This window comes from Balearica regulorum, chromosome 1 (assembly GCF_011004875.1).
Source record: "Balearica regulorum gibbericeps isolate bBalReg1 chromosome 1, bBalReg1.pri, whole genome shotgun sequence".
Classification (NCBI taxonomy): Eukaryota; Metazoa; Chordata; class Aves; order Gruiformes; family Gruidae; genus Balearica; species Balearica regulorum.
In genome coordinates, this window is record NC_046184.1 from 152216634 (window position 1) to 152242502 (window position 25869).

The following is a 25869-nucleotide window of genomic DNA, read 5'->3' on the forward strand; positions in this document are numbered from 1 at the left end:
CCGCCCCTCGGACGTCGGTGCACGTCACGTGCCTTGCCAGGTCTCGGAAGTGTGGCGGAAGTTGCCGGAAGCGCCTTACCGGCTATCGGAAGTGCCGCGCCGTTACTCAAGGGTGGGTTTGCGATGGGGCAGGGTCCGAGCGGGGCTGCCGGGGACTGAGGGGCGGAGGGGCTGCCGGGGACATGCTGCGGGTGCGGGAGAGGCGCGGGCGGGTGTCGCTGTGCGCAGTCGCCCGCGAGCGGGGCCGCCTCCCGCCCCACCACGCTCCTGCCTCGTCTGACGTCTGCCCTCCGCTTTCGTCCCCCTTGGGGCTTCCGGGGCGCTCCGCCCTCCTCGGGGCCTTTGTGCCGGGGTTTCTCCTCCGCACGCAGTTTGCCCCGGGCCGGCAGCGTGTGGCTGTGCTCCGCTCCGCTCCGCTCGCTTGGCGGCCCCTAGGCCGGCGGCGAGAGGTTTGATGAAGTCATCCCGAGTTTCCTCAGCGTGAAGAGGGGAATGTGCGTGAGATACTGTCGCTTTGCTGTCGTCTTAAACGCCTGTTCGTTTTGCAGAATGTGATGCAACTGCTTTTTATTTGGGACTCCTGCCTCTGCCTCTGTTTTAATGGCGCACATCACCATAAATCAGTATTTGCAGCAAGTAAGCAAGTTTTTTTTTATTTGTGGGCACCGTGTCTTTCTCTGCTGTAAATATGTTACCTTGTTTAAGAAATCAATCTAGAATATGCTATGTGGTAGAGAAATACACTTCTTCAGTCTGTATGAAGTATACCAGCTGCGTGCTAAGGGTGAATCCCTGGAATTTCTGAAAAGTGTGGTGGTTACCGGTATAACAGATAGCAATGTAATTTATCCATAGGAACTAATGTTGTGGGATTGTGTGTGCATGCAGTAACAAATGCGGCACAGGGATTCAAGAAATACCGGGATTTAAGAAGTACAGAAGTGTGGAGGCATGGAGGATGGAGAGACAAGAGCAGGATCACAAGGATACCAGCTGGACTGAACGTTCAGTGTCAAGCTTTTAGTGTCACCACTCTTACTGCCTCTTTCTGAGTCATCGGATTTTCAGCATTGTTACCACTTTACTCGCTTCAGTCAAGTCAATTGAATGAAAGGCACAAAAAGGGAGTAATTGTTTCGGTTTTAGTCTCCAAAATGGAGTGGCTGAGTTATCTCAGGACAGTGATCTGCTCTGAAAAGTCAGCATCTTCTCCAGTTGACAGTCTATTTAATGTTTAATAAGAAAAACTACTTCCAAAACACAAAATGAGCTCTCCTTTACTTGAAAAAAAAAAAACCCTACTAATCTCTTAAAGAATTTAAGCAGTTGGTTTTTCCCTCTTTTGCTACTTCCTTTGCTATTTTAGTCTATGATTTTTCCTATTTAATATGAGCTTTCTGTACAGCAAAAAGATTTTTTTTTTCCCTATCAGGACACAAAAAATATAACAAATTTCCCACAAGCACTGGAAAAGGAACTCTTAAGAAGTAATATCTAAAACTACTTCCACAACTGAAGAAATTTCCAGCTTGATGTTGCAATAAGCTGCTCAGACTATTTTTTACAAGGAGTCATCTTTAGCAGGAGCCAGAATTAAACCATTCTCCCACAGAATATAACATTTATAGTCTTGACAGGTTTTAAAAGTATTTTATACAGATTCTAGTCTAATATCAGACATTGCCTTTGCAATGATAGCTACATGTTTAATCTATCTGTCTTCATTTTTAAGTGTTACTCAAAGATTGTTTATGCCTTCACAGATGTTTGATGCCCCTAAGTCCAATTGGAATTTTAAGAAGTGTAATTGAATCTGGTTCACAACTGCTGTTTTACAGTGCTAAACCCATCTAAGTTGTTTGGGGATTCTCTGGTTTGCTTGTATCCTACAAATAAGGAAAAAACCACAATAGCATTCACCCTACCTTCTCATTGATACCTTTTTGAAAAACAAGTGTATTGAAAGTCCGATATTGATTTGTTCAGTTTTAAACCTTTAAAAACTCGCATTTGGGTTGGTATTGATGTGGATGACCAGTGGCAAGAAGGAGGAGGCTTCTGTAGTCACGTGTAAATATGTTGTATGGCTGTGGCTGGATTTTATTCTGTAATGTGGTTGTTTTATTTGGTAGGTGCAAGAAGCCATTGACAGCAGAGATGGACAGTTCTGTGCAGAATTGGTATCGTTTAAACATCCACATGTTGCAAACCCAAGGCTACAGGTAAGAATCTGTTTTTGACCTTTCTTTTGTTTTGCTATCAGTTTTCCTAGCTCTTATATGGATTCTCTTCCATTGGAGATAAACCTCAGAAATCTGTTTCACAGGCCGGAGTAGGATCCCCTTGTAGGTTTGTTTCCCTTATCTTCTTACAAGGATATTACATATTTCCTTTTTTTTTTTTTTTTTTCCTGGATGGCTTTTTGTGTTCCACTTTGAATTCTTTTCTGGATAGATACAGTCTTGAAAGTCCCTTCTGGCCAGGTCTACATTAGTTGGCAGTGTGGCACAGTGGAAGTCACTATAAAGAGAAAATCAGTGGGTAGCAAGGGTCCAGTGTTTGTGCTGTATACATTTCAGATGCTTTTATTTAAGGCTAGCTTTCATCAGGTTCTGGAGACAGAATGCAAACTAGCAATTCATTACACTGGATGTGATTATTAATACAACTTAAGGTTCTGATAGATGGCAAAGGCATAAAGCTGCCATGACAAAAAAATCTGTATGATGTTCCGTTTCTGGTGCATTGGATGTTCCTTTAATGTTTCATTGATTTATTCTATACTTAGCTTCCATCTCCAGAGGAGAAGTGTCAACAAGTTTTGGAACCACCGTATGATGAAATGTTTGCAGCCCACTTAAGGTAAAGATGGACCGGAAATGTAAAGTCAGTTGTGAGGCATTTGGCAAGGATGGGGAAGGATATCCTTAAGTTTACTTAATTATTTTAAAGGGCTTACATCTGAAAACTCGGTATTTATTACTTATTAATAATGCTAGAACTGCAGGAAACAAAAAATTTTATTTCCTCTCCACGTACAGTTTGCTTTATGTACCTGGCATGTAGCCATTGACACAGCTTTGGTTTCAGTGCTTCCTGTTTCCTTTGCTCTGCATTTACTAGCTACACAAGAATTTAGAGTGAAATAAGTAAGGGAAATAAATATTTTTAAAATGGAATTTTAGTCATAAAAAATCGTCTTAAGACAGCTTTAGAACCTAAGTAATTCTGTGAGCTTTTATCTAAAACAATTTCTACAGTAGCACAGTCTTTAGTTCACTTTCAATGGTCTTGGAATTTTTTTTATCTATACTAATCTTGGCGACAGTTTCAATAAGCATTAGCATATTACAGTTGATACTGTACGTATTATATAAACAAATCCCTGTTCTTCTCTCAGATCAGTTTTCTACAATCAGCAGGCTTAGTGCTGTGTTAAAATACTTGTGCCGTTTTGTTAGGAACATTTCTAATCGTATTTCTGTGTCTCTCTTAAATAAACTGTAAAGCTCTATGCCTGTTAAAAGGCAAAAGGAATTACTTGTCTTATGTATGTGATATTTTCTGATGCACTAATGCACTTATTCTTTGACAGGTGTACTTACGCTGTTGGAAACCATGACTTTATAGAAGCATACAAATGCCAAACAGTTATTGTCCAATATCCTTTTCCATAAATCTTGTATATTGTTTTCAGATTAACTATGTGTCTTCTCGTAGAATAAGTTATCTTTACCCCTTTTAAAATTTAATAGAATGTGGTCTGCTTCCAAATAACACTTCAGCTATTTAGGTTCTTAATCAAGGAAATACAGATACACTCTTCTTTCAACTTTCTGTAGGACTAAGAAGGAATCTGTTACTTGGCTCTACAATAGAAAATTAATTTCTCACAGTGTAGAGGAGACCCTCAAATCATTAATATACTTCCCAGTTTGTACTTGGCTGGAGGGGAGGATACTGATAAAGAAAGCTGCTATCTTATCTCTAGGCGACAGATACTTCTTATGGCTACTGCCACACCAAGGAGTACATGGCCGTGCTCGCGTTCTTCCCTACTGTGTCTTTGCGTTGTGACTCCTCATCTACTCACCGCTTTCTTGGTTTCTGCCCTTTGATGTAGGGATATGTGGTACCATACAACTGGTGGGGTTTTTTTATCTGTGCTTCATTTAATAGCATTTTAAATTCTCCTAAATACAATACATCTTTCCTGCGAGCATTTCAGGCACATAAAGAGGAAAACTGGTGAGTACATCATAAAGAGCTGCTAGAAATTAGACTCTTGTCTTTCACTATCATAATACCACAGTAGTCAAACTAAAATTATGCCTATAGTTTTTATTTATCCCCAGCCATACTTAAATGCAGCCTAATTGTTTTTGCTGCCTGATTGAGTTTTTTAGATCCAAAAGTGTGAAAACTAAACATCTAAGCTTAATTATGTAGAATGGTCCATAAGTAAACGCATGAATAATGTGTTCGAGGTGAGATGGTATTTTATTAAAGCCACCATAAAAAATGTTTCGGAATTGGTTCTTCCCCCAGCATAGGATTTCTGAAATGCTGAAATCTTGAAGACCTTTCCTTTTAAAAAGTGCATTTTTCTTTCTTTAAAGATTAATCTATGCTTTTCTAGTTTTATGACCAAATAGCCAAAAAAAAAAAAAAAGCTTGTTTCTCATGTCTGTCTTATTGCATGATTTGCACATACTGAGTATGCTATGTTTTACTTTGCCAGGGCTTTACCTATCATGTATGCTGTAGCCCTCGATCTTCGAATTTTTGCTAATAATGTAAGTAGATTTGCTTAACAGCGTCATTACTTTAGGAATTTCCATGGTGGAAATATTTTAGACTTTATTGCATAGCCTAATTTTGCTCAGTACTGTTTAACTCCTTGTTTAGGATTTTGTTGACACATAACTTCATCCAGTCCTGTTGAAAAACTAGATTGCTCAGTCTGTTCACCTCCCATTTGCAGCTTGAACCAGAGAGGTTCTGAGAACCTGCACGCAACTCACGGTTGCTCAGAGCATACGAGGTGATTAAGTACTGTCTTTATAGAGTAGCATGGTGGCACAACTCACTATTTCCATGTGTTATCCTCAGGATTTGGTGGAGTCTTTATGAGGATGGAGGTACCCCAGACAACTGAGCTAATCTAGCCACTTACCGTATTTGAAGAGGGGAGTTTGCTGATGAGCAAAAAAAAAAAAGTACATTATTTTTCTCAGGCTAGTGAATTGTAGTAGGTTCTCTAGGGATCTAATGAGAACTGCTAGGCCAAGGTAAATGGCAGGGTCATGGTCTCGCTCCCAGTCACTTTACCTGAAGAGGTGAAGCTAGAGTTCAAGTTAGGTTAGAGTTTGACAATGTCCAGTATTTTCAGTGTTTGTCCCCTCAGCACTTTGTTGTGCCCACCTGCAAACACACGTTTGGCATGCTTGCACAGAGAATATTTTTTGTATGTGTCTGCCTGCTCTGTAACAAGTCTCAATTCTCAGTCTGAGTGAGGCAAATTCATTTATTTGAGATGCATGAGAAAGGGGAAAGTGGGATCAGTCATGGTGGACACGTTTGAACTCTGTCTTCTCACCTGAGTATATTCAAAGGATGCAGATACAGAGAAGACTTCTGCAGTAAAGGGTGCATTTCCATTTCTTTTCCTCATATTTCAGCTAGTGAGAAGGCAAGCATTATAATAAAACTTTTTAGAAAGCACGTAGTAAATATCTACTCGCTTTCCTCCCCCGCCTCGCATTTGTTGTTTCAGTTCTGCATTAATCAGTGTGTGGATCTTTCCCATGTGTTGACAACTCATTTTTTTCCTCTTGCTGCTGTAACGTATGTTTTCCATTTCTTCTGAAAATCCCAGGTCCTAGCAGTGTTACTACTAGAAGATGTTGATTATCATTTAGAAATCAAATCTAGCCCTTATGGCTGTGGAAAGAAGCTTAGTTATAAATTCCAAAACTCAAACCCCATAACTGGGGAATCATTTTAGTTTGCTTTTGTTCAAAATGAATTTTTTTTGCCAGACTCTTGGTCTTTGAAAACTTGAGCTGAAGTGTTAATGCTCCAATCCAGCTGTCAGATGATCCTGAATTTAGGTTTCCGAGAGCTGCATTAAGCTTACTGGTGCTGAAAGTAATAGCACTCAGTGCTATTTTCAAAGGACTGTGCTTGTGTGTATTAGTCTTGGTACATGTTCAGGAGCCTCTCTGAGTGTTTTCTTTTATTCTGTGCACTTGAATACCTTCTAGATTTGGCAGATAGCAGGCACGGCAAATATATTGCTATAATACTTTATAAAAATACTGTATTAAGGCACTAAACTGTTTATGACCCAGCAAATCAGGATGTAGAATTACACATTGTTTCTTGCTGTGTGATGTTAGGCAGATCAACAGCTAGTGAAGAAAGGGAAAAGCAAAGTTGGTGACATGTTGGAAAAAGCAGCAGAACTGCTGATGAGCTGTTTTCGAGTCTGTGCCAGCGACACGTAAGTGAAAGATCCTCTATAGAACTTGCACTATTAAATTGTTAAAGAACTTAATGAACTTTACATAAGATTTTTCCACTTACTAAGATCGTATCTGGATAAGAACAAACTCTTCTGAGGATTGTTTCCTCTCATTTATAGTCTGTTCTTTCTTGACTATTAATGACTGCTGGAGAGGCCTCCCTTCGGGTTTAACATTCCTAGCAGATGTTGTTGGGAGGGACTGATTTTGTCCCTGTCTCTCAGGAAAGATCATTAACATTTGTATGCTCTGTTCGGTTGTGAAGTTTGCTTTGTTATGGTTAGATAGACAAGAGGTTACTCTTTGGTTTCCAGTCTTAGCAATTTTAACAATTCCTAAGTAAAGAAAATGCCTTTTTTTTTTTTTTTTTTTAATCTTTCTTTCACCTTGAATATTATAAGCAACTGCCATGCTAGTGTATGTGTTACCTGCAGGCTGGAGTGAGGGCCCTGATGCAGATGAATAGTATTTTGCATGACATCTTTTCATTATGTTGAGAAGAAATGTAGCAGAGCTGTTCAAAATTTAAGGTGGGAACACAAGTTCTGTTTTGACAGTGGTGGTATGGTTTAAGAGAAGGAGTTTGGCCTTGACTTTTATTTTTACCCTAAAAATCTGTAAAATATCTATGGAGGGAATTTACCATAAGGACAGAGTCATTATTTTCTTAAAATGTTCAGTACTAGTAGGTTTTTTCTTTCTTTTTTTTTTTATGACAGTCGAGCAGGCATTGAAGATTCCAAAAAGTGGGGCATGTTGTTTCTCGTGAATCAGCTGTTCAAAATTTATTTTAAGGTAGGGTTCAAGTCTAGTAAGCTGTATTTCATAGTCTAAGTCAAACCCACCCTTTTTTATACGATACTTTGTATCTGTGCTTTCTGAACAAAATTGCAATTAATTTTTTTAACAGATCAACAAGCTCCATCTATGTAAGCCCTTAATTAGAGCAATTGACAGCTCAAATCTGAAGGACGAATATAGTATGGCACAGCGCGTTACATACAGATATTACGTTGGACGCAAAGCCATGTTTGACAGTGATTTTAAACAAGGTACTGTGTGCCATTAAGGCAGACCTAAAGTCTTGCTCCTTGGTGTGAAATCTGGCTGATGCCATGTGCGTGTGTGAGACTTGAAATGGTGTAGAAGGTGCAATGTTTGCATTGATCAAAGGCAAAGTCATGCTGAGAGATCCAAGCCCCACAGGCAGAGTCAGATCAAAGATGAGATTACATGACAATTCTAATTGTAGTATATGCCCAGTTTTAAAATATTTGTGTCAGTGAAGTTCTCTGTAGTCTTACACATTGTGTGCGTGCATAATAAAAGGTATGAGCATCCAAAAGAATAGGTTTGTAAACAGTTTCACAAAGGAGGCTTGGTGACTCCCTTGTCCTTTTCAAGTTGCTGTATGCCATGTAGGAAATCTTCAGCAAACTGTACTGTAGAATTATTTTCTCAGTGCACTGATTTTGGAAGGTGTAGAAACCACACTTCTGAGATTTCTTATTCCTTGATAGAAATGCTTCTAGAGCTAAGGTGTACAACTTTCATCGCTAACCGATGCCCCTGACCAAAATCCATTCTGGAGCCAGGTTTGTTGCTCTGAACAGGGTCTTCTGCCTGTCAGGCTTGTTATTTTTTTCTCTTGGTGAAAACGGATGAGAGATTTTCATGTTACCATGCTGTGTGGTCTCGCTGGCACGTTTCTGCAGCTCAGCAGATGTGCGTGTCGCATGCAGCTTACATCCACTGAAGAACCTAATCTGTGAGTTCGGAAAATAGAGTTCTGTTTCATCAGCATTTCTTGAGATTCTCCCCTCCCATAGTAGTAACACAATAATACTGAAATAAGCTGAAATTCCAATATTGCTTGTAACTGTTACCTTTCACATCTAAACCTTGACAAGTTTTCTTTGACTCTCTGAAGGAAGGACTTGTTTTTCTGGTAATACTTTGTATTTTGTGTGAATCTCCAATAATTCTTACAGCATTTCTCTTAATGTACTTTGGTGTGATTCTTTTTTATATAATTTCAAATATCATGTGTTCAAGCTAGAGGTGGACATTGAGCACAGAATTTGGATTACAATTTTAATCCATTTTTGTTGTTGGCTCATGTTACTAGCACTTTTATTTGTGTCTGCAGCTGAAGAGTATCTGTCATTTGCTTTTGAGCACTGCCACCGCTCAAGCCAGAAGAACAAAAGAATGATTTTGATCTACCTGCTACCAGTAAAAATGTTGTTGGTGAGTAGATCTTACTTTTTAAAATACTTTTGGGGGGTACAGACAACCAAACTGATGCTCAGTATGGTTCTTGTTTTTCCCTTACTGGAATTCAGAGGCTATCTGAACCTGACCCCCATAAGAGCTAGCATGTGCACACTTTGTGCGAGGACAAAAATTATTGAATTGCCATTTATGCAATATAGGAAAGGAGAAAGGGGGGGGGGACGGACACAACAAACAAAACAGCCCCCCTCCTTTCCCCTTACCTTCCTCCCACTCCCCTAAAGGTGGAGCCTGAGGTTACTTCTGTAAGAAAGGTAATTTTGAGCTCTTTGGAGAAGCACTTAACAGTGTGCCTGTCTGGTAATCAGGTGCACAGGTGGGCCAGGGAATGTGTGGGTTCCTTTGTACAAATCTGTCTGCTGCTTTCACGGGGTGAAGGGAAGGAGGCTGTGCTAACAGATGCCTGAAGACTGTTTGGGGAGGGGGAGTTTGCCACAGCAGAGAAAGGATTCCTATCTTTGGGTTTTCTGTTTGCACCTTGTATGCTTGCCCATTCGAGGCATGTCAGGAGGGTCATGAAGTAGAGCATTTTGGTTTTGAACAAGTCAATGAAGTCTGGTTACTATTTGGTCATTTTGTCTTTCTACTAAAAGAATTAAGCACATCTCTGCTTCTTCTTCCTGTCCTTTCCCATGTGCTGTGCTGGCATTTGTGTGTCCCTGAGTTAGTGGGATGATGCTAACAACTCAGTGTAACTGAGGGGACAAGAACTAGATTTTAGTTTCCTCTTCTTGGCCCTGTTACCAAAGTTACCCATGGAGAAGGTTGTTATTACCTGCTTCCGCAAGTTGCCGTCTTCCACCTTTGCCCCAACCTGTTTATGACCATCCTCCCTTTTCCAGTCAGTACTCCTGTTCCAGTCCCTTGCAGTGTCATGTGGGTAAAGGGGAAGCATAGTGGGTATGATAATTGGCTTCTGATTTTCATTTTTTATTTATTGACTTTTTTACGTGTTGCTTTCAGATCACTCGGTGGTAGGGTTGGAAAAGGAAAACTAACAGTCTTCCTAAAAACTTTGTCCCAGTCTTGACTGGGTACGTTAAACTGGTGGGTCCCTTAGTGCCTAGAATTACTGTGGCTTTTCTGGAGCAGCTCTAGTGTACAAGAGACGCTAAAGAAACTAGATAAAGGTCATTGTTTTTACAGTTGCTTTTTTTAATCAGAGCCCAAACATTAACACTAACCTTAAACTGTACTAAAATAGCTTGGATGGGTTTTTTTTATTCCTAGCAGCTCTCAGTAACCATGCAGCCGAGTTCTGCTCTCAGCTAATCCTCCAACCACGAAAGGAGTTACCAACAGCATAGCATGATGGTAACTAAATTTAAAGTCTGACCCAAGTCAGTGTGCAATTTGATCTCTGCTGTGCAGGGGGAAAAAAAGTTTCTTTTTGATAGTGGAGGTGGTTCAGTCTCACCTGATCTAGCAATGAGAATTTTGTTTCTTTAAATTTAAACTTTCGCTTTTTTTGGGGGGAGAGGGTGGGGTGCATTGTGGGTTTTGGGGTTTTTTTGTTTGGTTGGTTGGTTTTTTTGAGATGACATTTTTATTTCTGCACAGAGGCGTAGTGAAGAAAAAGTCTGGTACAGACCGAGCTAGCACTTGACAGTGCTGAAGCACTGCTTGTATTATTAGTAATGCTTGGGATTCCCATGGTTCTTCTGTTTGCAGATTAGATCATGTAGGCATTTGGATCTGCCTAGGTCTGATGTCACAGGATCTTGATTTTACAAGCTTGATAAGTGCTCCCCAACACTGAGAAATATTAAGACTTCCTAAACCATGATAAATAGGTAGTTATTGTGAATTCAGTTACAAGGTGTTTGGCAGGGGTGAGAGGGTTGCCTTACAAATACTTTTATTCCCCTCTTGTTCTGTAGGAAAAAAAAAAAAAAGTGATTCAACATTTGTCTTTAACAAATGTTTTTATAGCTTACTAGATTACATTTAAAATGCATTTGACTTTATCCTGGAAAACTTGGAAACTGTTTATTTTTCAGGGCCATATGCCAACAGTTCAGCTCTTAAAAAAGTATGACCTTATGCAGTTTGCTGAAGTAACAAAGGCTGTGAGGTATGATGATCATTTTCTTGCCTTGTGTGCTAGTTCAAAAAGTATTAAGTAAAAGGTTTTTATTTGGGATGATTGAGGAAGGCAGGGGAGGGATATACCAACCAAGTCAGACAATTTCTTTTCTCATTTGGGTGAGACCTTCTCATATTTTCATTTCTTCATCCTTGTAGTGAAGGCAATCTTCTCCTGCTAAATGACGCTCTGACAAAGCATGAAACCTTCTTTATTCGATGTGGAATCTTTCTTATCCTTGAGAAGCTGAAAATCATCACGTACAGAAACCTCTTTAAGAAAGTGTAAGCATAACAAAACGTACATTTTTGCAAAAGCAGATTTAATATGGTTTCACCAAGGACTGAGATAGAAATGTATATGCTCTCTAGTTCTCTCTGAGAGCACTGAATTCCTCTTAAAGTGAATTTATTGTAGAAAGGCCATTTTTCTAAGAACCAGATTTTTTAAGTGATTGTTTCTCAATAACAGATTTTTTTCCTGTTGTTTCTTTCAGGTATTTACTACTCAAAACCCATCAGCTGTCTCTAGATGCCTTTCTGTTTGCCCTGAAATTCATGCAAGTAGATGATGTTGATATTGATGAAGTCCAGTGCATTTTAGCTAACCTTATATATATGGTACGTGCTAACCACTTGTTGTCTGGTCCTTCCAGACTTCAGACAGTAAAAAATATTAGGTAGAGAAGAAAGGTTTGTTACAGAAAACATATCAGTAATTCCAGGTTTTCTTGTGTTTTTTTAAAAAAAAAAGTTGATTCACTTGTGCTCAAAATGTTCTCATGAACTTGTGCTGAAATGTTCTCATTTGCCCTGAGGGCTTCCTCTAGTTCCTGCCTCTTTTGCAGGAATCGGTTAAAATTGAAGTTGAGTTTTACATTACAAATCCAGTACTGACACTTGTATATATGCATAAATACTGTTTTAAAAATACAAAAATTGTAACTGGGACCAAAAGGGATTTGTTCTGCATTTGAAGTAGGAGACTCTTGACGTTCTAACATTAGAAAAAATCAAAACCAGATTTCTTTGGTTTTGCTTCATATCGTGTCTTTTACTCTAAGTGGATTTCAACTACTCGTGAACAGGTAAAGGTGTGAAATCAAGAGATTTCTAATAAATCAGAGGTTTTGGAGCAGCATTGCAGTGTCAGCAAAAAAAATGAATCACTTCTCTGTTTCTGAAACAGATTATTTGGTGTGGTATAGGAGTAACAGAGGGTAGGATTAGGTCACTGGAAGATTTATTTCAATGTTAACCACACTATAACTGAAAAGGAAGTACTATGTCATTTAGTTTATTAGGTATGGAATAGTGATTAATTAAAATCCTAATTTTAAAGGTGAGCAAGAGTAAATTTAGAAAGACTTATGCAGACCTCTGTCTCTTCAAGGAAATGTTAGCAGACTAGTAGGGGCCCTGGCAACGGTCTCTCAGCCTGACAGTGCCATGAGTACACAAACGTGGTTATGGTTCCAACTTTTGGCTTACTCTGTGAGTTGACCCACCTATAGATCCTTACAGATATATAGATATTAAGTACAGCAGTGCAGTTGTGATAGAGTATGCACACATAGCTTTGCTTGATGTAGTCTAGTCTGAGGACAGCTGAGGTTATAGGTGTTGTGTTATCAGCTTCCAGTACTCACACTCTTTTTTTTTTTTTTTTTTTTTCCCCTTCTGCCAGGGTCACATTAAAGGATATATATCTCATCAGCATCAAAAGCTTGTGGTCAGTAAGCAGAACCCATTTCCTCCGCTGTCAACAGTATGTTGAGTATTGCATCTTATCTGTGCAAGTACTTTTCAGATACTCAGCTTGCCCAGTGGAGCTGCTCCTAATTGCCCCAAGAACATTGTAAATGACCTGGTTCATGTCCAGGACTGGAATACCAGGAACTTTGTGGCTCCTTTCCCAGCATGACCAAGGCTGCCAGTGTTAACAAAGTGCATTGGAATGAAATGCTAACTTTTCAATGATAGTTTCCGCAGGCTTTCTAGATCATTCAGAGTATTTCATGAAGAAATAAAGCATTCCAAATTCCTTCCAAACTACTTAAAGCTTTTATAAAGTACTTTGTGTTACTGTTTCTGCTTTTGTCTTTCAGAGAGGAGAAGTATCATCCTTTGTTACTTGCATTAATCTATTCTTCAGAGTGGAAATTGATGTTTTCTTTCATGGTTTCCATTTTTTTTAAGTCTCTTCAATAACCTAGCTGGTATTAAATACTCTCTTCAAGCCTTCTCTTAAAAACTAGAGAAGTCCTTGACACCAAAAGCTTTACTGTGTCAGTGATACTTGCACGTTCAAATAAATGTGGGATTTTTGTCTGTAGGTGCCCACAGATGGGTTGTGGGGTTTTGGTTTTTTTACTTCTGGTAATATTTGGTTTCATTTTTGAACAAAAAGCTTATCTAAGTAACTTATCCATACTCTGTTTTATTCTGCTGTGGGGAAAAACAGTGCCACTGGATCTATTATTTTAAGTGTTACTACCTTGGGCATTTTGTTTGTTTGGGGGTGGTGCAGTGTAACTTTGTTCATAGTGATGGGATGGTAGTTTTGGGGGTTTTTAATTATTTTGAAAGGAAATAAAACTTTTTTTTCCTCTCATTGAGAGTTAGGTTTTATTTTACCTGTTAAGTGATGTGGACATGATTCATAAGAGAAAGCACAGGTACCATGTATGAGGGGAAGCATTTTTTAGTGTGATGAGTGTCAAGTCCTATATCAACATAGGCATTTAAATGCTTGGAGGTCCCCTGGTCTTCCTAAGTTTTACTTGTGTGGATGCTGAAATAAGCATATGAATTTGCTGAAGCAAACCTCAGGATAACAGGAATTAAAGACTCATTTCCTTCTAGCAACATTTAAAATCCCAGAAACACATCAACACTTTGTGAGTTTTAGGATGAACAGTTCTAGGAAACTTATAGTTCAATCAGTTTTCAGTAAAATAACTAGGTTTACTGCACCGTGACTTTCACAGTACTGTATGTCAACAGAAGAAGGAAAGACAAATGGGCTTTTCTGTATGAATTGGAGTTATGTCCATAGCATTGTTGCAACTTCCATTGCTGCAGGTCGTGATAGAGTGTCACTTGGGGGCACTGGCTGCATCCAAATGTTTTCTTGCAGTGATTGGCAGGGGTCTGGTGCTGGAGGGTTGGTTGTGTTTGTGTATTACTTCATTTTTTGTTTAAACCATATCATATACCTTGCGGTGTTAGTGAATAGAAATGTTTCCCAGTCAGTGTCTTCTAGTGGCCAAGATCCCAGGATACCAGTCAGAAACCAAGTGCCCTTATACTCAGTAGCTAAAAAGCTTCCTCCAGCCAGTCGTTTGTCTACGGCCTCCTGGAGGTGTCCGCAGAACTGCCTGTTTGTGAGGCTTATGTTGAGTGCTTGCTTGCAGTCCTCAGCAGGAAGGTATGAAACCTGCAACTCATCACCTTGAAGCTCATCACCTTCCATTCTCCAGCCACTGACTGTCCCAGCCAATTTTGGAATTAAAATGTGTTCTGCAAAGTCTCTTTCGGGGATGCATACTGGAAGCTGGTGGTTGTTGCACTCGGCATGCTCTTGGAGTTGTAGTAATGCGATGTTGTTCTCACCGGTGTCTTCATCATACCGGATGTGTATGTGTTTCTTGCTAACTTGCATTATCATCCCAGTTCCGCTTGTTCCATTAGGCCCTGTGAGGCAATGACATTTCACTGTTCTTAGAAATAATTTATCAAGAGACCTGAACGCTGCATGCGAACTGACAGCTGCTTAGCAATGCTGAGAAAGAAGTGCATTAGAGAAACTGAAGCCACTCTTTCTTGAAACCGCTGCAGTAAAGGTAAACTAGAAAATGGTATCTTCGCAGCTTTTTAATGCTGTGTAGAAGCACGCATTATTTCAGAGGGAAAGACAGATACCCAACAAGAGAAGAGAATTTTGGGATGGTACAAAAGCCACCTCTAAATCCACCTGGTTTAGCTTATCCTTAGGTGCTGAGTTCTGAATTGCATTTGAGAGGCAGTTGTCTCTCTGCTTGGCTTGGGGGGGGGGGTATAGGGCAGCTGTAGTTCTAGTTCAAGGTGCTTAACTGAGATGCTTAAATGAGATGATGGCAAATTTGTTTCCTTTAACAATATTTTTTGTGCAGCAAAAATTTTAGTAAGCTTTTTTTAAAAAGTTAGTTTGTCAATACTAAAATGTGCTACGAGAGAGAATGTTTGATCACCTACCACCACCAACCCTGATTTCAAACTGGCTGTGCAGAAGGGCACACTCTGCTGTAGTCAATACAAAATTACTTTTTAGCAGCACTCCTCCACAGAAGCCTTTCCCTTCTGAGTTTAGCAGCAGAACCTAAGAAAATGCAAAAAGACAACAGCTAGCACTGTCCATGTGAGGTTGAGTGATGGCTTTCATGAATTGCTAGAAATACCTGCCAAGGAAATTGCTCCTCACGTTTCTTCCTGGTTTCGCGTCTCAGATTATTGCTGTCTTGAAGTCTGCCACATGCACATTGATCTACCAAATGAATTTAAAAAAATTCAAAACCTTATGCTGTATCATTTCAAAACAACTACTACCTGCAAATATCTTACTGTTTCCACCTTGACTTTGGGGTTTTGGTTTTGCACCAATGAAAAGGAGAAATACAATTTCTTAACTGGTGAAAACTGGAATAATTTGCTTGGCATCTGTAGTCTAACAGCTTAGTGATGGCACTGAACATTTTGAGTCATTCCATTAGGCTTGTGGTGACCAGATTTCAGTGTGTCTGTGACTAGTGAAATGAGGCTTCCTCTCCAGCCAACCATCAGCACAGCTTGATTCCTCATCTCTGTATCCTGTATCTGAATTGTGCCAAATACCTGATAGCTGTGGCCTAATCTGGACAAGGTAAACCCTGGGTTTTCCTTGTTAAAGCTGTTACTCTAGGGATGCACGTGTCTTTTTGTTCTGGTTCAGACAGCAAGCATGCTTTTCAAGTGGATGCCCCAGTTACCTGCATTTATCACACTTTCTGTTCCCCTTGTGGCATGGGCTTGGGTCACACGACACAAACTGGATTCTCTTCAGGTGAAGCTAAACCAGAAGACACCCTCTGGGAGCACACGTAATGTACACTCATAGCTAGTGGGTGCTTGGTCTGCAGGACCAAACTAGAGCTAGTCTGAAGTAAAGCCCACCTGAAATGTCCATTGAGTGTGAACATCAAGCCCTCATTACTGAAAGTGTGGCTCTACAGCTGAACTCCTGTTAGGCTGCCCTGCTTGCTAACATAGACAAGGGCCTAAGTATGCTACTGTGGTTTTAGTAGACCTAGTCTATAAGGGGATGAGATTGAAAAAATGAAGAGGGTTACTGCTTCAAATTAATATGGCGGCAAGTGTCGCCCTTCATTTATCAGACCATCAGGTGCCTGATCTGAATCAATCTAACCTCATGCACAAAAAGACAGGTCTTCAGTGGAGTTAGTCTTTACCGAGCTCAGGAGTGGAAAACCTGGCCCAGTGAGTGATAGTCCTCTCTGCAGACTTGCATTTAAATGTTCAGATCAAATATTGTTTCTTTTACTGCTCCTCTGGCATCTTAGGTGGTGGTCCCTACATTCCTCCTTTTTCTGCCCAGTTTGGAAGATCAGTAATATTGTCATCGCTTGAGTCTCCAAGCAGACTGATCGCATCTGGCTATCAGATGGTGACTTGCCCACCCCAGCACTGAGCACGTGCCCCCTGTACTTCCATGCTCACACCTACCTAATGCGATGCACTGTTTCTTGTCCTTCCCGAGCTCATAGCCATCAGCACAGGAACAACGGTAGGAATTGCTTCCTGGGTAGCAGAAGTGGTGACATCCTTCTGTTGCTTGGTGGCGACATTCATTTTTAGCTGAACAGAACAAGCAGAGGAAGAGTACTGGGAACAGGCAGAGGAAAAGCATTGGGAGCAACCCAACCAAAGGAAGGGATCTGGGGGTGCTGGTCGACAGCAGCCCAATATGACCCAGCAGTGTGCCCTGGCAGCCAAGAGGGCAACCTGCATCCCGAGGTGCATCAAACACAGCGTAACCAGCCGGTCAAAAGTGGTGATTATCCTGCTGTATTCAGCGTCAGTGCGGCCTCGCCTGGAGTACTGTGTGTAGTTCTGGGCCACAACATTTAAGAAGGATGTGAAGGTCCTTGAATGCATCCAGGGGAGAGCAACAAAGCTGGTAAAAGGGCTGGAAGGAATGTTCTGTGAGGAGTGGCTAAGGACTTTGGGATGTCTAGTTTGGAGAAGAGGTGGCTGACGGGCAACCTCATTGCTCTCTATAGCTTCCTGAGGCAGGGAAGCAGAGAGGGAGGTGCTGATGTCCCTGGGATCTAGTAACAGGACATGTGGGAATGGCTTAAAGTTGCACCAGGGGAGGTTTAGACTAGACATTAGGAAGCATTTTTTTACCGAGAGGGTGGTCAAACACTGGAAGAGGCTTCCTAGAGAGGTGGTCCATGCCCCAAGCCTGCCAGTGTTTAAGAGGCTTTTGGACAGTGCCCTTAATACCGTGCGTTAACTTTTGGTCAGCCCTGAAGTGCTCAGGCAGTTGGACTAGATGATCCTTGTAGGTCCCCTCCAAATGAAATACTTCAGTTCAGCTGGAATCTTCTTTCATAGATTGAGTCCTCTTTATTAAGCATTTTATGTTTACTCACTTTGTGTGAAGGTGGGCAGGGGCTCTGGCTTGGTTGTGTTTCCCACCACATTGGTTTTCCCCTTGCTAAGCAGAAATTGGAGACAGCTGAGTCTCTGCAGCTTCCATGGACTTGTTGCAAACTGTGCTCACCCAGTTCCTCCCTGCACCAGACTGCCTGCACCTCTGAGTTCTGGGGAGTGTAAGCAGTGAAGGATCAAACTAGGCCTTCTATGTGAACCCATGACAGGATGCCATGGGTTTTCTTTTTGCTCTCTTAGAACGCTAAGTATCTGCAGCGAGGAGAACTGCTAAGAAGGCAGGTATTGCTTGAGGAAGAAAAAGGCTAATGGTTTCTGCTTGTCAGCAAAAACAAATGCATAGGTCTTACTTCTCATGCTTGTGCTAGGAAAATTAAAATTAACAGCTGCCAAAGAAAAGAAAAAAAGAAAGTGAGTATTAATCACCTTTGAAACATGCTCAGTCAACTTTCCATAGCTGAGCAAACACCAGCTTCATCACAGAGCAACAGGAGGAACAGCCATTTGATGATGGATCTAGCCCACAGATGGAGAAGTAGCAAAAAAACCCCACATGAAGTGGATCTCTAAGGCCATGTGGAACCGATCTGGCTCCCAGCACTGATCCAAGCAGTGTCACCACCTGTGCTCCCCAAGAAGCTGGTCTGTCTTTCTCCAGTCACACCCCTTATACAGAAAATGACCCTGCCTTGCGGCAGCCAGGGCGTCTCCTGCCCCAGGGGACCTCTGAGCCAGCAGAAATGCTGATGTAAGGGCTGGAAAGTAGAACACGGCAGATGTAAAAATGTAGGCTCCAGCCCAGGGAGTTTTACGTGCCAGAAAGCATCCGTTTTGCTTTACGCCTTTTACACTTCCGCTGAAAACGGTTTTGTTTTCTGTCCTGAGGGGCTGTCTTGTGGGTGCGTGTGGCCTTGGAGGCACCGGGGTGTCTGGGAAGCCACCCCAGCACCGCGGCCCTGGTCCTTCAGGCCCAGCAGGAGGTCAAGCAGCTGGGACCATGGAGCGCACCGTGAGGGAGACTTGCTTCAGACCTTTTGCTGCATGCCCAGAGAAGGGAGGCTCAGTGGGAAGAGGCAGCCAGTGTAACCTCGGGATGCTGTAACGTTTCAGTAGACAGGCAGCACGCATCACTTCTGCTCTGCCAAGAACTGTGTCTTTTAACCTAAAAACTGAGAACTGGCTGTAATGAGAGAGCTGCGTATGGTTTCCCAGGGACCCGTTATGGGAGGAGGACATAGGGCTTCTAAGAAGAGGGGCTGATGCCTTACCGAAAGCACAGTTCTCTCCCTCGTAGCCCTCGGCACAGGTGCAGATGTAGCCGCGGATGCTGTCCTCGCACACGCCGTTGTGCTGGCAGGGGCTTGATGAGCATCTCCTGCCGCCTGCAGAAACGCCGCAAGGGAGGGACGAGTCACCACCACCGCCGACCGAAATCACGCAGCCTGCTTCCCAGCATGCGAGGTGCTTGAAGAAGCATCGTGAAAAGCAGTTTGGAAGGAAATGGGCTACGTCTCACCAAACTGCTCCTCAGGAGTAATTTTATCTCCTCAGGAGTAATTCTAGCCCAAGTCTGCTTCCAGAGGTGCTCCTGCAGCCCCTGGCAGGCAGGCCAGGAGGTGCCCAGAGGCAGAGCCCATTTCTGGAGGATGGATGCCCTCCTTCAGGGAAAAGCACTGACTTACAGTTCATGTGCTTGTTACGAGTGTAATTATGAGACTGGTGGTTTAGGTCTCCATATTAGGTTGATATGCACTGGATTAAAAAAGCTGGCATCAAAATCATACAGTAAGCAACATCAAACTAGGAAGAAATCTATCCTTTACACATCTGTACAATTATTACAGAGCAGCTCAGACACTAGCAAGCTTGGTCTTTCTGATAAACTGAACATTGAAACCAGAGGATGCCCTCACTACGGATGAAACACCAGACAGAGCTGCCGTTTCCCTTCAAGCCACCCACTGGAAAGACTCCAAACCAGTTCGGAAACCTTCTCCAAATAACAACTGCTTATTGTAGACAGGAGCAATCAGGGAGCATGCCAGAAAAGCCTAACCTGGGACGTGCTCTCCAACCTTTCTAAAATTTAAAATTTCATCGCAGAGGTTAACTTCAGTCAGCAGCTGCTGTAATTGATATCAGGGACAGAAAGGTGAAGACTCTGTCTGGTACTGGGGAAAAAAAACCCCACCAACCACTGTCTGCTCAGGCTATGGGCACGTGTATCTTTGAGTGTTAGTATGCTAAAATACTGGCTACCAGAGGTCTAGAAAATGAGACTTTGAAAGATAGGATGAAAAAATGGGTTTATTTAGTGAGGAGGAAAAAAGCCATGGAGATGCACGGCAACACTCTTCAAAATGTTAGAAAAGATATCACAAAGAAGGAAATACATGCTGCTGTTCTGTAGGAAGAAGACAGACACAATGGCTTGTAATTACTGCAAGGAAGCCACCCCTGAGGCCAAAGCCAGTACTGCGTCCTGATTAGGGCTAAGCTTGTTTGGATGGACCCTCCTCAACTGGTTGCCCTTCTTTCTTCATAGACTAAAGAGAAAGCCTGCATGACACACTTAGTACAAACATCCAGTGACTGAAATTAGGAGAAGTTAATCCCACCCTCACAGAAGTAATGAAAGGCCAGATATTTAGCATGATTCTTCATAAAATTTATATCACTTGTGGGATTCTTCTATTTAACGGTTCCCTGGACTCAGTGTTTTAGTGGCTTCTGCAGAAAATTAATACTAACTAACTGCTGATTTTTCCACCTCCTTATCCACTGTCTAAACCTAAGATTAGAAACTAATAAAAGCTAAGTTAAAAACCAGAGAAAACCTTAGGGTGAGGCATGCAGAAAAGAGGGAAGGAACAAGGCATTTTCACCATAAGCTGGTGCCCCAGGCTCCTTGTTCAGGAGGCATCTAGTTACGTCAGCTTTTACAGATTCGTTTCTTGCCTTGAAGGCTGCCAAGGGATGATGCAGTGCCAGCATCCAGAGTCTGCAAACAGCCCAGTAGCTTTTAACACCTATTTAGCTCAGGCTTAAGTGCTACATTTGTATTTGGGAGATTTTGCTGGTAAACCTGTGCTGCTCTATTGTATCAGCAAAGTGGACTTTCTCAGGTCTCAGGTTGTTTCAGAACAGCCTTAAGGTGAGGAAAAGCAATGATAACATCTACTCACCTTCAACTTTTATTCGCTTTGCAGTCTTAAATGTTTTTTCCTCTTTATTACTTTTTTAGAACTTTCACATCAATACTTTTCCTCCTCTTTACTAGAGACATGACAAATAGCGACTCAGTGTTTCTTGTAGGATAAACTGCTAAAAACTCTCAGCAAACCACCATCAGACTGAATCATAATGTTCATAGTGTGATACCGCTATAAAGGAGAGAAATCAAGAGGCCACCTTACCATAGTAGGCATCCCAAAACATTTGCTGGGGAAAAAAAAAGGGAAATTATATTTTAATTCTCAAATAATATAATCTTCCATAAATATTTTGGTAAAACAAAAGCATTATATGAGAGAATATATACTACGGTTTAACATTTCTGCAGTTGCATAACTGCGGATTCTGCCTTGCCTGCAAAATTTGAACAACATGAGATGGGAGGGGGTGTGCATCCTGCTTATTTTATTGTTTCTTAAAAAGCTGTAGAGGAAAAGAAACACTTTGTAGGCAAGAGAGAAACAACTGAATTCTTTAGCAATAAGGCTTCCTGGAAAAACTGGCCAGCCATTGCCTGTCCGGCATGCAGCGCCCTGGGAAGTGACCTTGTCCTGTCCCGTCCCGTCCTGTCCCGCTTGGGCCCCGGCAGGTGCTGCTGGACGCCGAGGGGACAGCAGGGAGTGGAGCTGCAGGTCACTAACACTGGTCACCACCTTCACGTGCCCCGCTTTTCCCTGGGTACTGCCGCCAGCTCTGCCGCTGCTTCCCCCAAGGGGACACCTCTCCCTGCTCCTTGTACTTCCCCTCCATCAACTTTCCCCGCAGCCCGTGGGCAGCCCGATGGCTGTTTCCTCTGCTTTCCCTGCAAAAGCAATCTCCGGCCAGATTCCCATTAAAGAGCACAGCATCCGGCTGAGCGTGTCAGGAGGGCCTCTTGTACAAGGGAACACACAGCCGCTGACCAAGTGAGGCTCTTTCTATAGGTCCCACCACTTGCTGGACATTGCTTCCCTCCATCCCAACACCCCCTTGCACCTCCTGGTCCCTAAGGGATGCCTAAGCTGTATTTCTCCGTGTGTGGTCAGGATGGGACAACAGCCATATACTTTCACAACATAAGGCACGGGTGTGGGGTGCCGGACTTATCCAGGCTTGTTGGTACCGAATACAGGGCCGTTATGACCCAGCAGAAGGGGCCCTGGGGGAGTCCAGCTTGGGCGAGAGCAGGGATTGAGCAACTTGCTTATCTTGCGCTGATAAGCACTGGACCTGAACAGGGGCAGGAGATGAGCAATTTGTTCATCTTAACAAGATGCAGCGCCTGACGGGTCTGCTCCTTAATCAACTAAGTGACGCCTGGGGTGAGGGGGAGCCTTCACAGCTTGACGTTACTTTGGTAAAACTAAACAGACCACCGCTCCTCTGTACTGAACGCCTTTGTTCTCTGCCACTTCCCCCCCCCCAGCCCCAATCAACTGCACAACAAGCCTTGTTAAGGGCCAATCGACACACAATACCTGACTTAGTCCCACCTCGCCAAAAGTATAAATCTGGCATTTAGAATCCTCTTTTCTGAGGACGAGAACTCCAACTATCCGGACGGGTCGACGGGCCTGGACCTCTCTCCTCCCCAAGCAGGGACGCCTCTTTGGTAAGACTTGCGCCTCCGATTATGTCGGATGTTACCCCGGGAAAACTATCATTAACAAAAGCGCTGAACTATTAACTTGAGCTCAAAATCGTTGCAGTTAGTGCATTTATCAACGGCAATTCCGAACTTTTATATCTGTCGCTTCAATAAATTACCTATTTTTCTTTTCAACTTTGCGAAACTGTTTCAGTGAAAGTCCTTGGTGGGGCTCTGACAGGCAAACGTTGACTTATGTGTGTAGCCACTTATCAGACTTGTGCCCTTTCACGCGACAACGGGACATACTGTTTTCAGGAAGGGCCTTTAAAAGTGTCAGAGCTGACCTCTGCATTTCCATTTTGACCACTGAAGACGCCTGCTTTCTACCTGCTGAGGTGCAAAGCGCAAAGATTCCCCATGGAGACAAACCCCAAAAATGAAGCAGGCTGCGGGCCTGAATGTGATAGTAAAGGACCAAGGCAGTAATTTTTATTATGCACACAGGAAAACAGCATACTTACGAGCATTTCATCGTTTTCAAATACTTCTCTTGCTTCTTCACGCGTACATCTCTCTTCAAGGCATTCCCTTTCCAAGCTGCCTTGGAGGACCTCCTCCAGAAGTAGGGAACTGGCACGCCTCTGTCTCTTGATGACTTTGTTTGCGTCATCAGCTGATATAAACACTGAAATGTTGTATGAAAAAATGCTATTGTAAGTACTTAGAGTAATTTCCTTATATATTTTCATCATTTGTTTTTTCCTTTTTTTTTTTTTAAAGATCTTCTTAAGCAGCCAATTTTAATCATGAAGAGAGTATTTTGGCCGATTTAGGGTTTCAGCCACAGTAAACTTACATACTGAAAGAACCCTACTTTCCTAGCCCAAACTCGGCTGAGGAGTCACGAACTTTTTCTTTTGGGGAGTGCCTGACTTGCTCCCAAACAGAGGGAATTTGAAGCCCTTCCCAACACATTTTTTTTCCTGCACAAGACACACAGAGCAGTGTTGATGTGGCACAGCCAGGGAAACGGGAAAATATTATAAAGGCTGAGGCTATTTTGTAAGACTGCATGGGGCTTTCAGGCTCAGCAGTAGAAATTATTTGTATTAATTTCTGATGATGGATCCAAACTGATACCCTTCAGACTGACTTCACAGGAATTTTTTGCTGAAAAGCAAAACTGTGACATGGCTGAGCTCTCAATCAAATCTCTCTTACAGAGAATAATTAAAAGCTACCCCTCAGCAGTGCTCAAAGTTCTGAGGGCTATATCATACAATATCCTTTATGTGGAAGACACCATAATTTTTTTTTGTTTGTTTTAGTTAAGGAGAGATCGAAGACATGAGACGTATCACGTCTTAAAACTCCTCTTTGCACTGATGCCTGCAACAAAAATTGCCTGCCAGCCGGGCGGCTGGTGCCGTGCTGGAGCCTGTTGCCTTTGACATTAAGCAGTATGTGGCTGTGTGCGTCAGCGCGTGTTTGTCAGTTCTCCTGTACTCGGAAAGTAAACTTGCTAGAGTAGGAACTGGGGGGGGGTGGGTTATTATTTTATACAGTGTTTGGGGGCCCAGCACTGCTGGGCACAAAGGTTGAAAGAATCAATAATATTAGAATTGGAAAAAGTGGCAGCAATAACAAAATTATTCCAAAACTGCATACAAATGCTTCGTTACGCTTTTGAAGGTTAGCCAATAAGCAACAGGCTTGCATGTGATATTAAAAAAGAAAAAAAGAAAAAGCTTAGTGTTTGCGTTTTGCATTTTAAAAAAGTTATCAAACACCCCAGTGCACATTTCTGCTGTGCAGTGGAGACGCATCCAGCACAACTGGCAGTGCACTTCTGCTGCTGCCAGGGGCGTTCCAACCTTTTGAAGAAGTCACTATCTTTTTCTTCCTTGCCCAGCTCCTCCTCAGTGTCAACAAACCACAGAGGATTAATACAGAAAGATAAATTTCTTCAAGCTATAACAAGCATGCATCTCAGCCTCTTTCATAGGACTCATTTTTATTTCAGCAGCAACTAGAAATATAAAACAAAATTCTCTTTAATACCTGGGGCACTCTTTAAGAATGATAAGAAAAGACAAAATATTACCCTGGTGTAAATGATGGTACTTCAAAATTACATTGCTTCAGTAACCTACTGCAGTTTTTACTTAGCTATATGAAATAAATGGGAGAAATGTAAGGAAAATAAGGAACAGACAGTTTTCCGTGGTGTCACCCTGTGCTACAAAATAAACACGATACAAGGTACAAAATTACCGGTGTGTTTAGAGGAGCAGTAGCACAAAACAGAATTAAACCCACAACAAAACAAAGGCCATACCTGTCTGCTCTGTCTGAAGGAAAAGGGCAGAGAGGAGAAACAATATTGTCCAAGAGCACCTTGCCATTCTTACCCACTGAGCCTGATGGCTGCCTGCCTGCATTCCTGCGGCTCTTGGGGGAAATGGCTACATCAGAGATGTTGGAGTTTAAAGTCCAGCTGCTCAAGAGAAAACAAAACCTCTAAGGGCAAAGCCTGGCCTCAATGTCAACACATGAAAAAAAAAAACAAACCTCAAAAAACCCAGCCAGTTCATAACCTTACATATTTATTTTTTTCCCTTCTTGATATTTCTGGAGAGCTAATTCATATGCCCTCCCATCCTCTTCAGTTAATTCTTTAGTAAATGAGCTCTCCGTGTTCTCCTCAGTCCCCTGAGGCCACCAAACCCCATTGTACCTGTCCCAGCCAGGGCTTTCTCGGCCGGGGAAGGGGGGGGGCTGTTGCCAGTGGTCACACCTGGTGGGTGCTGGGGGGCTCAGCCAGCACCTCGTGTGCTGAGGAGCCATGGCGGAGGCTCACCTCTCCCTTCTCGCCTTGCACAGCCGCAGCTCCGTTGTTTTTCCACGCTCCTCAGGCCAACCGTCCCCACGGGACCGTCCACAGGAGCGCCCACCGCTGAGGCTGCCACCGTAGCCCCCCTGCAACCCTGTCCACTTGCATTTACCTTCCCGTGATAACAAATATCGCACCCTGTGCATAAGCGGTATGGCAAGGCTGGCTCCCTTCGGCATGAAAAATATGTCACCACTTGATGTCAGCACAGGACTTTACAGAACCCAGCAAAAATATGCGGATCTGCAGCTATTTATTTTTTTTTAACAAGCTGTTTACATATTGCAGACCTGTGTCAGTTAAGGAACTCTTGTAGGTACAAGGTAATTAGTCAAATTAGGTTAATAATAACAACAGAGAGATTCAGAAGCTATATTCTCCCCAGACCTTAGTTTACATGGTCATTTTTTTCTTACTGCGGTCATTTTAAACAAAGTATTCCTTGACTGAGCAGCTGAGTCCTTGAGGATGGGCCACAGTGTACTCAGTATTTTATGGCTAGGCCTTGGCTTTTTCTGTATTGATACTATTGCAACAGCCTTTACATTTTAATT

The 25869-nt window shown here is 42.3% G+C and overlaps 2 protein-coding genes across 3 annotated transcripts; one reads left to right on the forward strand and one right to left on the reverse strand.

The window, feature by feature from the left end:
* Positions 1-7: 7 nt before the first annotated feature.
* PCID2 (PCI domain containing 2) lies at positions 8-13521 on the forward strand. Of its 2 annotated transcripts, XM_075739647.1 has the most exons (15): positions 8-112; positions 549-636; positions 2133-2222; positions 2789-2862; positions 3596-3661; positions 4207-4248; positions 4742-4796; positions 6402-6505; positions 7247-7322; positions 7438-7579; positions 8677-8777; positions 10823-10896; positions 11067-11192; positions 11405-11528; positions 12595-13521. In XM_075739647.1, exons 2-15 carry the CDS (start codon positions 601-603, stop codon positions 12682-12684), a joined length of 1200 nt encoding a protein of 399 aa, XP_075595762.1. In that variant the 5' UTR covers positions 8-112; positions 549-600; the 3' UTR covers positions 12685-13521. The 2 variants fall into 2 exon arrangements, with proteins under 2 accessions (XP_075595762.1, XP_010305210.1); XM_010306908.2 differs by lacking the exon at positions 8-112 and having other exon boundaries at positions 228-636.
* On the reverse strand, positions 13515-25355 carry PROZ (protein Z, vitamin K dependent plasma glycoprotein). The gene is given in 10 exon segments (XM_075739618.1): positions 13515-14603; positions 15144-15267; positions 15347-15432; positions 16668-16799; positions 18887-19000; positions 21035-21059; positions 22944-23107; positions 24761-24854; positions 24856-24919; positions 25160-25355. Coding segments are annotated over 10 exon segments (1425 nt in total). The 5' UTR covers positions 25270-25355; the 3' UTR covers positions 13515-14091.
* Positions 25356-25869: the final 514 nt, after the last annotated feature.